The sequence below is a fragment of the Protobothrops mucrosquamatus genome, unplaced genomic scaffold (genome assembly GCF_001527695.2).
Source record: "Protobothrops mucrosquamatus isolate PMUCROS unplaced genomic scaffold, P.Mucros_1.0 scaffold1317, whole genome shotgun sequence".
Classification (NCBI taxonomy): domain Eukaryota; kingdom Metazoa; phylum Chordata; class Lepidosauria; order Squamata; family Viperidae; genus Protobothrops; species Protobothrops mucrosquamatus.
The window spans coordinates 457209-472132 of record NW_015387518.1 but is presented as its reverse complement, the minus strand read 5'-3'; the positions used below and the strand labels follow the sequence as shown (position 1 = coordinate 472132).

Below are 14924 nucleotides of genomic sequence, written 5' to 3'. Positions count from 1 at the left end.
TGAATGGAAACAGAATGTATGCATTTTAATCCCAACTCTACCTACGAAGTTTCTCTGGCACATATCTGAACTTGTTATTTCTGATTTACAGTGGAAGAACATTATTCCAGAACCAAGAAAGGAAATAAAAATAGCCCTCCAAGTGCTGTGGCCATTTTTCCTCTCTCCCTACTTCCAAAACTTTTGAGTTTAGAAATCCTGGGAGATTACCGAATACACGTGATTGTGGGTGAAAACGCCTAAATCTCACAAGATTCCACATGACTACATCTATGGTAGCTGGATAAAAATTTTTATTATAAGAAACAACTTCAAATTTTTATCAGAAACTGTGTACTGGTGTTAACTCGGGTTGTAAAGGCAACAAGTCACTTTATAAACAATTCATTAAAAACGGGGTAAAATGCTGGAAAGAATGGTGTCAACACCGTTTACTTAGTGACACCGCCAATGTAATCGTTGTTGGCTGTTAAGTGAATCTGTCTTCCCCATTGACTTTACTTGTCAGAAGGTCGCAAAAGGCGATCACATGACCCAGGGACACTGCAACGGTCATAAATATGAGTCAGATGTCAAGCACCTGAATTTTGAGCATGCGATCACAGGGATGCCAGAACAATCGTAAATGTGAAAAATGGTCGCTAAGTCACATGTTTCAGTGCCGTTGTAACTTTGAGCAGTCACTAAACAAACTGTTGTAAGACGAGGACTACCTGTTAAGATGAAAAACTAGTGCAAACTAAGAAAAAGATAAGAAAGGGTAAAGCAAAAAAGATCTTCTGAAGCACTCAAGTGAATCCCGACCAATAGATCACAAACTGAGACCCACTTTGTCTAATGCTAATGTAGATCGTAACTAAACCTCAATGTCCTCTGTATTTTGTGAGAGAATCAGATACAACAAACTTTCGTTTTTGTTGATAAAATCTGAACGCCAGGTGCTAATGGATTTCATGTGAAATAACAGATAATGCTTGCTTTTTGGTGATGCTACCTGAATGAGCAAGCTTCTGAGCAAGCTTCCTTGTTTGAATTTCCAATGAAATTATTATCACGAGTGCTACTGTTTGGGAAAAGTTTCTAATTAAAGCTTCAAACATTCAATCAAACATGGCTTGACTGGCAGCAAAAAAACGGAAGTCAGATATTGATGTAGGCTTTCACACCTACATGAGATCTGTCGGGCAAAATTGGGATTTAGTATTTAGTGGCCACGCTAATTGAACTCAGAACATTGCCCAGGAAAAAGTTAATTTGAGTAAAACAAATATTAGAGATGACTGACAAATTAGAATCCAGAGGCTGTATTAGTCATCCAGTCCATGGACTAGCCCAGGGGTAGGCAACCTTGGCTCTTTTATGACTCGTGGACTTCAACTCCCAGAATTCCTAAGCCATCTAAAAGATTTCATAGGAAAAGATTTTTTGGAGAGATGAATATGATGAAGAAATAGACAAAAATAGACAAAAAAAGCCAAATATTTTTTTTTAAAAAAAACCTCAGAATCCAAGTTAGCTATATTCAACTTTACTAATTTAGAAAGAATTGACAAATGGGTGGAAAAATGCTTATGTGGATTCAGAGTTCCACCCATTTGCCAATTCTTTCTAAACTAGTAAAGTTGAATATAGCTAACTTGGATTCTGAGGTTTTTTTTTAAAAAAAAAATATTTTGCTTTTTTTTTGTCTATTTCTTCATCATATTCATTTAAGTATTATGACATCAGTTTTTCCTGTACTATAATTAGTATTGATCAACACTATACTATAAAACAACGTTGGATAGTATTTTGTTAGTTTGCTAATAAAGACAGCCTAGCCTGCTTGTTTTCACGCCAAGTACAATGATTACTAAAAGAACATTTTTCAGGATTTTTTATGATACAAAGGGAAACCCTATGCTTTCCTTCACATCTAGATCTGCCAGGATCACGATCCTGTAGTGCTAATATAGCAACACACTATAGAATGCAACTGCTAGTGATTTCCATCTAAAGACTTACTGTACTTAGTTTAAAGTATCCTTAATATATTTTTTTTTAATTCTGATGACATTGACTAAATAGTTAGCCAAAACCAAGTGAAATCTAGCACATTTTCTCCCTCTCAATATTGTGTTAATTTTATTCTCTACTTAATTTTTAAATGTTTATGCCTTGCTTAAGTATATGTTAACCCCCTAGAGCCTCGGAAGTAGAAAAATATAAAAATGCCATAAATGAATAAATAAATAAATAAATAATAAAAACCTCATTCTGCAAACACACATATATACCCCAACAATGGGAGAATTTGGTGGCATCTCCATAACAGGAGGGAGAAGCTTAAGAAGATGATCACAAGGAAGACCTTGTTGTTGGCAATATGCTCACTTCAGCAGGTCAATATACCCTTCGCTACTCTTGCTTCTGAGTGATTAAGAATATTTTTTAGCTAAAAGATTCATTGTTCACGGGAAAAAATAGGACTTATTTCACTTTTGTCTTTTTGAGTCAAAGGTGACTCTTGGCCAATGTTTGGACGAGCCTATGATGTTTTCCTGAAAATAATTTTAGAAGTTGTTTCCTGTTGCCTTCTTCTGAAGGCTGAGAATGTTATGGAAAGTCACAAAAAATCACTCGGTTAATATCTAAAGCAGGACTGGAATTCCATCTCTTTGTTACTAGTCTGAGCCCTTTCACCTCTGCACCAAATTGTCTTATTCCATTCATACATATTTGTAATTCAAGAGTTTCTTAAGAAACATATTCTTCATAGAAACAGCAGAAAAGGTGAACAGGAGCTGCACAGGATCTGCATTTCAGCGCGCATAACACAAACCCAACACTGGTTCCAATTGGGCCTATGACCACTCGCCCCGCCTAACCTGCTATGGGACAACTCGCCGTGGGGCAAGAATTACACCAATATCAATGAATTCGAATCATTAAAGAAAGGATGCAAAAGGGAGGACAAAAATGAAATCTGAATGACAAAAATTAAAATAACCTTTAAATTGTTTTAATAAAGTAAATTGAATTGTTGAATTGTCCTGCTGCCAGTTGTCCCGTGGCCAGTTGGCCACGGCGAATTGTCCCTTGGCGAGTTGGTCAGGGGAAGTTGACCACAGCGAGTGGGCCGTGGCGAATTGGCTGTAGTGAGTTGGCTATAGCAAATTGGCAACAGCAAGTTGTATCGTTCTGGTTCTAATTCATATTCCTATTTTCCCCCTTTCTCCAAATCCCACACTTAATCTTCAAAAGCCTTTTTGCAAACATGGAAGACCAACAGGATCAGGCTACACGGCCCCGTAACTCCCACAGGCCTAAAGCAACTGGAACAGCAACTGTTTCCTTAACTTCTGCTTCAGGATTCTGCTGCATGCATCTGAACACCAAAGAGATCCCCCCCTTTTTTGGGGGGAGGCTATCAAAAGGGCATCTGTCAAAGTCATTAGTCTGATCTTCCCCTACATTCAGAGAAAATGACTACAGAAGAAGCTCTGGCTTTCTCCTGCCTCCCCCGTTCAAATTCTCAGAAGCAGCAGAAGCTTAAAAAGAAGTGGCAAGCCACCGTGTAAGTTGCAAACAGAAACACAAAAAAGGAAAAATATCTTCCCCTGGAGAGATGGCACATGCTACTCATTGCTTCGGTGCCACTACCCTGCTGAGGAACGCTGCTCAGCATGCAATAAGGCAGAATTCCACCCCAACACATGGATATGTGGTTTCGATAGCCAACAGACCATCTCAAAGCATCAAGGCTGATAACTATGGGCAAGGTTCCCAGCCAAGAGGACTCTAAGCAGCTGTCTTTTTAGAGCATATAAATCTGTAGCCAAGAGAATCAGATATTATTTTGCCTTTTCAGCATGCTAAATGCTTCCAACACTGTAAAGACTAGGTAAGATCTGATGCCAGGCAGAGAAAGACAACCTAGGCCTAAGGTGGTACGGGAACCAGGATCGTGTGAGCATTTCTATTGTAGGCACACATCCACAGAGCTTATAATGACAGTCTTCGTCGCAAGTACAAATGTGGCAAGCATTGAGTTACGGATGGCAGCAAATCAGGTTTACTTCTTCTTCTGCACATTTCTATATATCCCATGAATAAGCACCCTTTTGAAGGCTGGTAGCCACAATGGCCTTCTTTCATTTCTAGACTTCCAATGAGGGTTTTGGAAGCTTTTTTAGGTTTTTTTTTTTTTTTATAATACAAAGGTACACTAAGGACAGAGTCTTACCGAAAATCGTTACTATCAGTCTCCTCCTAGATCTCGTCCTCACCCCTTTGCTACCAGGAAAATACTTAACACCTGAAGTTGAGGGTCTTAAGGACTCGGTCGGGATAATGAACACCTGAAGTTGAGGGTCTTAAGGACTCGGTCGGTTTAATGAACACCTGAACAACTCCCAGAATTCCTGAGCCAGCCATACTGGCTCAGGAATTCTGGGAATTGAAGTCCACAAGCCATACAGGGGCCATCGTTCCCCACCTCTGATCTAGAGCATCAAAAAAAAACCAACAGCTTTAAGCCACGTGCTTATGCCCTCCCTATATTATCTGCATGCTGAAAAGTTGACAAGCGATCGTGGATGTTGCAATTCTTGTACTCTCCTAGGCACCATGTTTTCCAGTGAGTAATGAGGAGCCACACGCAAAGACCTTGGAAGGTCACTGATACATTCTTGTAAAGTTCTTTACCTCTATGAAGGACAATATGGTCAATCATGTTCCGTTTATATTTGGTGTGGTAGAGACAGAGAGGACAACGGAGATCTTTGGGTCCTTCCTCTGGAACTGCTGAATGCCCCGCTTCCACATGCATAGTAAAAGCAGATCTACAAACACAAAGAGTAGTACACAAGCTCAGATAAGTGGGGAGAAGCTTAACCTTTGAGTAATATTTTTTGTGTGACAGAAGCTATAGATATCAACATTTAGAGGCAGGCTATACAAATTTGTCAAGACAAATTTCTCCGACGTAAGGAACAGAGGGTTTTAGTGTTCCCAGGAACTGATACAAATAAAAGCTAGGTCTGACTCAAATTAAACAATAATGGTTTGTGTCAACTCAGACATTATTTTGTAAACCATGGTTTATGGCTTAGTACAATTATCTTTTTTTTATTCACCAAACCAAAATGACCGTAAACTATAGCTTAGCTGATGAATGAATTCAGCCACATTTTTACTTGATCTCTTTGCTCCCTTTTTTTAAGGTAGGAATAAATGTTGTGTTAACCAATATTAATACAGATTAAGCCTAATTAGGATTATGTTAATGAACATTTGAATACAGGTAGTCCTTGACTTACGACCACAATTTCTGTTGTTAAGTGAGGCATTTGTTAGGTGAGTTTTGTCCCATTTTACAACCTTTCTTGTCGCAGTTGTTAAGTGAATCATTGCAGTTGATAAGTTAGTAACCTGGCTGTTAAGTGAATCTGGCTTCCCCATTGACTTTTCTTCTGAGAAGGTCACAAAAGGTGATCACATGACCCTGGGACACTGCAATCGTCATAAACATGAACCAAGCACCTGAATTTTGATCACGTGATCATCGGGATGCTTGCAAAGGTCGTAACTGTGAAAAAAGGTCATAAATCGTGTTTTCCAGTGCCGTTGTAACACTGAACGGTCACTAAATGAACTGTTGTAAGTTGAGGACTACCTGTACTCCCTAGATCAGGGGTAGGCAACCTTGGCTCTTTTATGACTCCCAGAATTCCTGAGCCAGCCCTGCTGAGGGGAAAGGGAGAGGTTTCCAAGCTGAGCCATGCTGGCTCAGGAATTCTGGGAGTTGAAGTCCACGAGTCATAAAAGAGCTAAGGTTGCCTACCCCTGGAATAGATCAATGTTACACTGGCTCCAATTTCAAATGTATTTAAAGCATGTATAGATAACCAGCATGTATTCCAAAGGGAACAGGTTGGGTATGTACAGTATGGCCATAGAAAGGCATTTTAAGGAAATAAAGGAATTCATCTCGAAATAGGAAACTTATCCACTAACTCATAATATCAATCCATCCATCCAAACAGAATGGGAAACCCACATCCCCCGACTGAGATATCCGTACATACCTCACGTGGTTGTCAATGTGTGTTTATGCACAAAAAAGTGTCGGGATGCAGAAAATGTTCTTCTCAAAGTATGGATTACCCAGTACTTTGTACGCAGCCTGTATCTGAACTAGGATCTATTCTTGCAAAAGTAACTGCAAGATCATATAAATTATATAATACATCGTTCTTTCCAAAGGACACACACAAAGTAGAGTGTAACTCCATTTTCAAAGTTTTTATCCGAAAACTCCAGGAACCATTTGTGAAGTTTCTTTTGAAAAGCATTAAAAATCAACTTTAGGGAATTCAAAACTTCAGAGAAGGAAGATTTTGCTGACTGCAGAACCCTGCAGGAAGTCAATAAGAACTCACTATTATATTCCCCAAGGCAGGTTTCTAAATTCTTCTCCCTTCAGGCCAAATGTCAACTTTAACTAAAGAGATAAGGCAAAGCGCTGCTGGAAGAGCTGTGTTTTGCACAGTCCCTCTCAGCCTATGCACACATAACTTTACTGAAGCTGCAAATGTACAAGTGCAGCACGGTCAGCGCCGAGGCTATTTCTACATGACACAACCGCAATCTTTGTGTGGCAGAGTGAAGACCACGTTAAGAGTGAAGACCACAGGAGAATAGCCTATGCAGCTGTTGGCAAAATTGTGCACACTTCACACACCAATAGGTTTTCACCCATTTTCTGTCCTATGCATATTTCAGCTGATAGAGATGTTTATCCAATTACCCATAAGCACATAGCCCTTTGCAGCTTGGGCTGCCCACTGGATTGTTCCCCTGGATTACAGACAGAACTATCCCAAGGACCCTACATAACAATCACAACTATTTAAAGACACTTGAAAGTTTTGAGGGGAAACAGCCCTTACAGCAGTGGTTCTCAACCTGTGGGTCGGGACCCCATTTGGGGTCGATCGACCATTTCACGGGGGTCGCCAAGCAAGGCTGTCCGCCATTTTTTTTGTCCGCCATTTTTTTTGTCCGCCATTTTTTCCCCCTTTTCCAGCGGGTGCCTTACCTCCCTTGGGCTGGGCCAGCTGGTAGTCGGCCTGCTCCGTCTCTGCCGCTTCCCAGCTACGCCTCAGCCGGCGCAGGGGGCGGAACCACGCATGTGCGGCGCTCCCGGGCAGGGAAAGTCCTCGACTTACGACCGGTTGGGTAGTCCTCGACTTACGACGGGTTTAGTCCTCGACTTACGACGGGTTTAGTCCTCGACTTACGACCGGTTTAGTCCTCGACTTACGACCGGTTGGGGTCACAGCATTAAAAAGGTTGAGAACCACTGCCTTACAGGATCAACTTCCTCAATGACAAAGTGGATTTCAGGAGAAAGGAGCTTGCTGTTTCCCACACTTCACTTCACATGGGAAACAGTGAAGTTATAATTCGAACAATATGTAGTCTATTGGATTAAGTCAGGGGTCTTCAAACCTGGCTTTTGTGGACTTCAATTCCCAGAATTCCTCAGCCAGCGTGCCTGACTGAGGAATTCTGGGAGTTGAAGTCCACAAGTCATAAAAGGGCCAAGTTTGAAGACCCCTGGATTAAGTGTTCAAATTTTTGTAGGCATTTCTAGCGATATAGGTTACAGTTCCCTTACTCATTTCTACCATCTTGTCTCAAACTCTAAAACTGAGACTGCAATCCTGTAGTCACTGATCTAGGAGTGAATCCAGTGATATCGTTCTGAGCTGATATTTATTGGCCTGTACAATAAAGCAAATATTTTCATCTACTTTTCCACGACAAAGACTTAGAAGCATGTTATATCTTAGTACTGCTAATAAGTGGGTGAGTTTGCAGTATTTAGTACAAGATGCTTTTTCCCCACTGTGTAAATAGGACATAAACATCAAGATATGGAAGCTTAAGCCACAATACAGAAATATAGGAAATGCAGGTCTACTGACATAAATTGTGTCAGCCCTTCAGGTAGTCCAGAGAAGAAGCACCAACTCAAGAGCACTTACACTACCTTTATCTAGAGCAGGGGTAGTCAACCTTGGCTCTTTTATGACTCGTGGACTTCAACTCCCAGAATTCCTGAGCCAGCCCCTGATCTAGAGTAATAGAATTTTGCAAGTCTGAAAATCTCTCTCTTTTTTACTCTCCTGAAGACTAGAGTCAGTCTCCCTTCTGACATGCTTTCTCCAGCCTATCCTGTCAACATCCAGCCCGAGAATCAAAATAAAACTCCAGGTTCATTCCGCCTCCGAAAATCTTACTTGTTTATTGAATATACTGCACGGTAATGTTGAAGCAAAACTAACTCTGAGGTTCCAACACCAATTCATAGACTTAAACAATAATTTTCCCAGCCAAACCCTCAACATCTTACTTAGTCCATATAAACAAGTTCACTTTGTTATGGAAACCGTCTGCTTCAAATCCACACCTATACTGGTGTCCTTGAAAAGGTTTCAGACTCTTGTTTCTCTATTTAACCTCCCCCCTTTAATCTAACGGCAAGTTGAGACACAAAGGCACGTAACTGCCAAAGTTTCATCCTTGACATATCCCTGCTTTGGACTCACTTACCAGAATGTTGTCTAGATTGCAGTTCTTCCTCCTGTCTCCCAAGGTCATTCCAACAGACCATCACAAATTGCCAGGATTAAATGAATAGCTGCTTAATTGGCAACAGAACAACCCTTAGCTCTCCAATGTAGCAACTTACTTAAAGCCGGTGTAAAAGGAACAGTCTTTGCACTTGAATAACTTCTTCCCTCCATGTTTGTCACGATAATGACGCCGAATGCTTTGAATGTAACCCGAAGTGAATTCACAAAATTCACAGTTAAGGATGGCTTCAGCTTTCTGGTCTCCTCCAGAAAGTGGGACGGGGCTAATGTTGTTATTGTTCCTTGCCAAGGCTGCTGACTGATAGTGATTCAGTTGTTGCTGGACATCTGGAGGTTCTGAATAGGAAGAATCTGCAAGGGAAAGTAAAAACCTGTTTAACATTAACATCAAAAAGGGGAGAGAAGGAAGAAGGACAAAGAAGGAACTGAGTTGTAATTTAACTGCAACGCTGGATCAACACTGCTCTGCTAATTTTTTTTATTTGGTTCTAGGAAAGTTGGTTCCTATAGGTTGATTTATTGTTTTAACCTAGTTGACAGTCCACATTATGATTTTATTGTATTCATTTGCTGCTTGGGCAAACTGGGTCGAAAAAGGTGTTTAAACATACTTTTAAATGTAAAGTACAGTATGTAATATGAGGAGTAGCACACAGTGAATTTTATCAACTTCAACTCATGAGCCAGCTGTGTGGGTGTCCATCTTTATCCACATTATAATAAACAGAGTTGCCTATTTCAGTGTATTAAAAATGAACGTGCTCTTGGAAGTAGATCTGGAAACTATCATTAGGGCAAATCAAAAAGATGGAGCCTCTTTCAAGTTGAGTTTGACTCATGGTTATAGAGTGTTCTTGGCAGCAGTAAAAAAAAAGAAATAGTTTATCGTTGCCTTCTGTTGGGATGTTCTTTCAACTTTCGATCTAGCCTAAAGCCCTGGGATTTTCTAAGTACTCCACATGCTAACCAAGTCCAACCTGGCTTAGCTTCAAAACATAGATGAGATCAGCCGAGTGCTGCCACCTACTGAAATACTAAAGATTATTGCAGCCACATTGTAATCTGGAACTGTTTATGCTAGTATTAACATTATTTGCTTCAAGTTTATTTTTGGGTTGAAGTTGCTGGTTTTAGCCCAGATAATTCTACCAGGCATGGCGCAGAACCTAAAACATGCAGAATACTGCCTCATAACTTAGCTTTCAGGTGGAAATTAGAATTTTCTTTAGATGTCCCTCCCCCTTTTTTTTAGGTAACCTTGGCTCTTTTATGACTCGTGGACTTCAACTTCCAGAATTCCTGAGCCAGCCATGCTGAGGGGAAAGGGAGAGGTTTCCAAGCTGAGCCATGCTGGCTCAGGAATTCTGGGAGTTGAAGTTCACGAGTCATAAAAGAGCCAAGGTTACCTACCCCTGGTCTAGTTGTTACCAAAAGGAAGGTCCAAGTACACATAATATAATGCTTTTTTAAAGTATGGACATGTACGTTTTCTTTTAGGGATACTGGATCTGGGCTGCAAAAAATGAGGATGGTCATTAGATAGAAGGAAAGAGTTAGGAGTTTTTCCAGCATTTTCTGTATCTTTCTTGCCATTGAATGATAAGATCAATCCTGGCAGCCTAGATCTGGGTGCCCTGTCTTTACAGGTAGTCCTTGACTTACAACTGTTCATTTAGTGACCATCAGAAGCTACAGCAGCACCAAAAAGGTGACTTACAACCGGTGCATGCATCGCAGTCACATGATCGAAACTTGATCGCTTGGCAACAGGCATTTTGTTTACGATGGTTGCAGCATCCTGGAGTCATGCGATTTCCATTTGAACCTTCCCAGCTAACTTCTGATGAGCGAAGTCAATGGGGAAAGCTGCATTTGCTTAATAACTGCGCAATTCACTTAACAGCTGCAGTGATTCACTTAACAACCGTGGCAAAAATGGTCATAAAATTATGCACGGCTCCCTTAACAACTGCCTTGCTTAGCAATGAACATTCTGGTTCCAACCGGGGCTGTAAGTTGAAGATTTCCTGTATGAAATAATATGCAAGAATGGAAAATACTGTACGTAGATTGAAAACGAAGTAGCTTCCGCCTGCAGCAGGGAAAACATCTGTCTTATTGCAGATTCACTAAAGGGAATATCCCATCATGAAATGTATTTTTTTTGCAAATTTTACTCCAATGAGGAAGTGAAAAGGTCTACGCAGTATCAGCAAGCAAGCTTTATTTATAAAGTATATGCTGTAGGTGGGAATATAGATATAATTAAGGTGGGAGGCTACAAGGGCTGATCAAAAATACCACAACTTCCAAAAAGAGAAAGATAAGAGATTTAGAAACTTCATCCTTTAGAACTCTAAGCTGAATGTCAAGCAATCAAGTTTAGTCAAATCAATATAACCACAAACAAAAAGGACTTTTAATTGAAGCAAACAAAAGTGGAAAACAAAAGGAGGAATTATAAAATTACAATCTGAAGTAATGGGGAGATGTGTCTAACTCAGTGGTTCTCAACCTTTTTAATGCCGCGACCCCAACCGGTCGTAAGTCGAGGACTAAACCGGTCGTAAGTCGAGGACTAAACCGGTCGTAAGTCAAGGACTACCCAACCGGTCGTAAGTTGAGAACTTTCCCTGCCCGGGAGCGCCGCGCATGCGTGGTTCCGCCCCCTGCGCCGGCCGAGGCGTAGCTGGCAAGCGGCAGAGACGGAGCAGGACGACCACCAGCTGGCCCAGCCCAAGGGAGGTAAGGCACCCACCGGAAAAGGGGGAAAAAATGGCGGACAAAAAAAATGGCGGACAGCCTTGCTTGGCGACCCCCGTGAAATGGTCGATTGACCCCAAATGGGGTCCCGACCCACAGGTTGAGAACCACTGGTCTAACTGCTACAAGCTAAGTTTATGATATTTAACCAATCTGTAAAATCACCAAAAGGGAAGAAACACTTTAAAGTGATTTGCATGACCCTATTAAGGTCACCAATGAATAAAAAGCTTGCTAGTCCGCACTTCATTCATTCAGGGAATGGGTAATAAACTATAGATGGATTGTGGCTTCTTTTCTTGGCTTGTCCTGAGAGAAATAACCCAGAATCTGTTTGAACAAACCACATTATTTGCTTGATGGGAAAACTGTTAAGCATAATTACAACACTTTTTAATTCATTACGGTGGACTTGTGCCAACTGGCTCTATCTAATTCCTGATAAGAATTTTTTCTCGATTAACTACTGTTACAGAATGACAGAAGGTCAAAACAAAAAAATGAAGGAGAAAAAGAAATAACAATGGTTGAACGGGACCTTTCTCGGCTTCTAACCATTCAAATATATAGGGCAGGGGTAGGCAACCTTGGCTCTTTTATGACCTCTGGACTTCAATACTCAGAATTCCTGAACCAGCCATGCTGACTCAGGAATTCTGGGAGTTGAAGTCCACAAGTCATAAAAGAGCCAAGGTTGCCTACCCCTGATATAGGGTTTTAGACAGACGTTCCATAATGAAGTCCTTCAGGTGTTCTTCTGATAGCTCCCTCTGCTCATAAGCACTATGAAAGCTCTGGATGCTATTAAGTAGTTGATCTTTGCTCAACTAGATCATAACACTACACTTAATTCTACAGCACCATAAAACACACCTTGATATTTGGGACATGAAATTTGGGACATTGAAAGTTTTAGGTCACACTTCTTAAGTCTTTGTAATACAAAGGGGTATAGATTAGATGGCATTCACACAAGCAAAACTCAGGTCCTTAAACTAGATTCTCTCATTTATTTATTGTGCGAGTACAGGGCAAAGCAAGGTTGCATAGAGATTTTAACGGGCCTTAAGTCTAAATCGCAGTTTAATACATTGCTTTCTTCCCTCAAGTCTAGTTGCCTCACTTAAATTTCTTCCTTTAAAATGAAGGCAAAGAAAATTAAATTGCCAAAATTTAATCCTGGAATTAATAAGAGTGATATATGATATGTAAAACCGCTATATAACGTAAAACACTTCAGTTTCCATTTCCAGATAAAAAGGGAACACAGGTAGTCTCTGACTTATAAGCATTTGTTTAGCGACCATTCAAAGTTACAGTGGCACTGGGGGAAAAAAAGTAACTTATGACTGGTCCTTGCACGTAGGACTGTCAGGTTATCTCCACAGTCACATGATCAAAATTTGGATGCTTAGCAACTGGCATGTATTTACAATGGATGCACCGTTCGGGGGTCACATGATCACCGGCTTCCAACAAGAAAAGTTAATGCGGGAAGCCTTATTGATTGCATGAGTCTCTTAAAAATTGCAGTGATTTACTTAATAACTGCAGTGATTTGCTTAATAACCATGGCAATTTTTTTTTGTAAATTCAGATGTGACTCATTTAATGACTGCTTTGCTTAATAACAGAAATTCTAGTCCCAATTATGGTTGTAAGCCAAGATAACCTACAGTAAAAATGGAAATTTCTACCGATAACACAAAGGCATGCTTCGTATATTCAGTAGGCATTCAATAGTATACAACTCAATATTTGGCTGTATCCCTCCTCACTCCCTCCTCACAAATCTGCAAATAACATCAGGTTTAAACCGGTTTGTGTTTTCAGCTAATGCTTTTTTACAGCTTCCTCCTGAAATTTTGCTCTGCTCTTGTACAGTGTTTTCCTTCATCTTTTGCTAATTATTAAGGAAACATTTAATCAGAATATGTAAAATCCCTGTTTAGAAGGGAGAGTTTATAAATCTAAGAATCCAGAAAAGAACAAATTGCAATTGGCCTTGTTATGAATCTGAGAGTAAAACTATTGAAACTAAAGTGAACAGGGACTTAGTGGGAGGTCCATACAAAATGCTTGAGTACAAAATATGTGCTCCCAGCAAAAGATCTAAGATAGGCAGAGAGAAAAGACAGCACTATTTCAATACAGCATGCTGACCAGCAATAGCACTTAGACTTATATACTGCTCTATAGTGTTTTTCCAGTACCCTCTAAGTGGTTTACTATGTCTAGTTTAATGAAGAGAAGGATGAGGGGGGACATGATAGCAGTGTTCCAATATCTCAGGGGCTGCCACAAAGAAGAGGGAGTCAAGCTATTCTCCAAGGCACCTGAAGGCAGGACAAGAAGCAACGGATGGAAACTAACCAAAGAGAGAAGCAACCTAGAACTAAGGAGAAACTTCCTGACAGTTAGAACAATTAACCAGTGGAACAACCTGCCTCCAGAAGCTGTGAATGCTCCAACACTGGAGGTTTTAAAGAAGAGACTGGACAGCCATTTGTTTGAAATGGTATAGGGTTTCCTGCCTGAGCAGGGGGTTGGACTAGATAACCTCCAAGCTCCCTTCCAACATCATCATCATCACTACTACTACTACTACTACTACTACTACTACTACTACTACTACTACAGAGTCAGCCTTTTGCCCCCAACAATCTGGGCCCTCATTTTACTGATCTCAGAAGGATGGAAGGCTGAGTCTACCTTGAGCTGGTCAGGATCGAACTCCTGGCTATGGGCAGAGTTAGCTGCAATACTGCATTCTAACCACTGCTCCACCACCCCAAATGCCTTTCTCAGAAAAATCTGGGAAAGTAGCATCTACTAGCACCATTCAATGGAGCTGCAACTCTTGAAAGCAACTGCATCTTTTCCTGGGATCACGAGGCAGGTGCAAAGTCACATGATTTCTAGGAAGATATGGCTGCTTTAAACAGTTACAAACAATTGCTATGTTTACACTCCTCCAACCACCCAATTATCTTTTCCAAATGATCTCTGTCCTGTCCTAAGATCTACTTCAATGCCTTTAGGAAGAGACAAAATTATTTTATTTAACTAATTTACTGCAGCTGTCAATGTTCTTTCAGTTCTGATGGTTTTTCAATTCTTTTACTGTTTCTTTTAAATCTCATATATGCTCATGCTTTGTATGTCGTTGCTATTTAGGTGCTTATAGTCAGATTTCAAGTATCATTTTGAGGTCTAGTACAATACTGCAACATGGGCCTCTTTTTACATATGCACAATAGCATCCTATGCATTGCATTTTATGAGTCATGAAAGAACCATTTATGTTTTAATTTGGAATGGCATTTTCTACATTTCTGGAATTACACCACAGCCCACACTAAAGCATTTCTAACGATCCATAAGGCACCTAACGTCATTTTGCTCTCAAGTGATGAACCTTATCTCCAGGAGTACTTAAGTAAAGATCCTGGACCAACAACTCTCTTTTTAAAACTCACAAGTGCTTGCTCTGCTCTGGAACCGGAGCAAAGATGT

The 14924-nt window shown here is 40.5% G+C and overlaps 1 protein-coding gene across 1 annotated transcript in view; it reads right to left on the bottom strand.

Annotated features, from left to right (window-relative positions):
* Positions 1-14924, bottom strand: part of ZNF462 (zinc finger protein 462) — an 86249-nt gene that overhangs the window by 15752 nt on the left and 55573 nt on the right. Inside the window, exons 8-9 of the mRNA XM_015821370.1 lie at positions 8741-8996; positions 4687-4823 (exon numbers count right to left, since the gene is read on the bottom strand). Of these exons, the coding sequence (XP_015676856.1) occupies positions 4687-4823; positions 8741-8996 (393 nt within the window). The remainder of the gene's footprint in view (positions 1-4686; positions 4824-8740; positions 8997-14924) is intronic.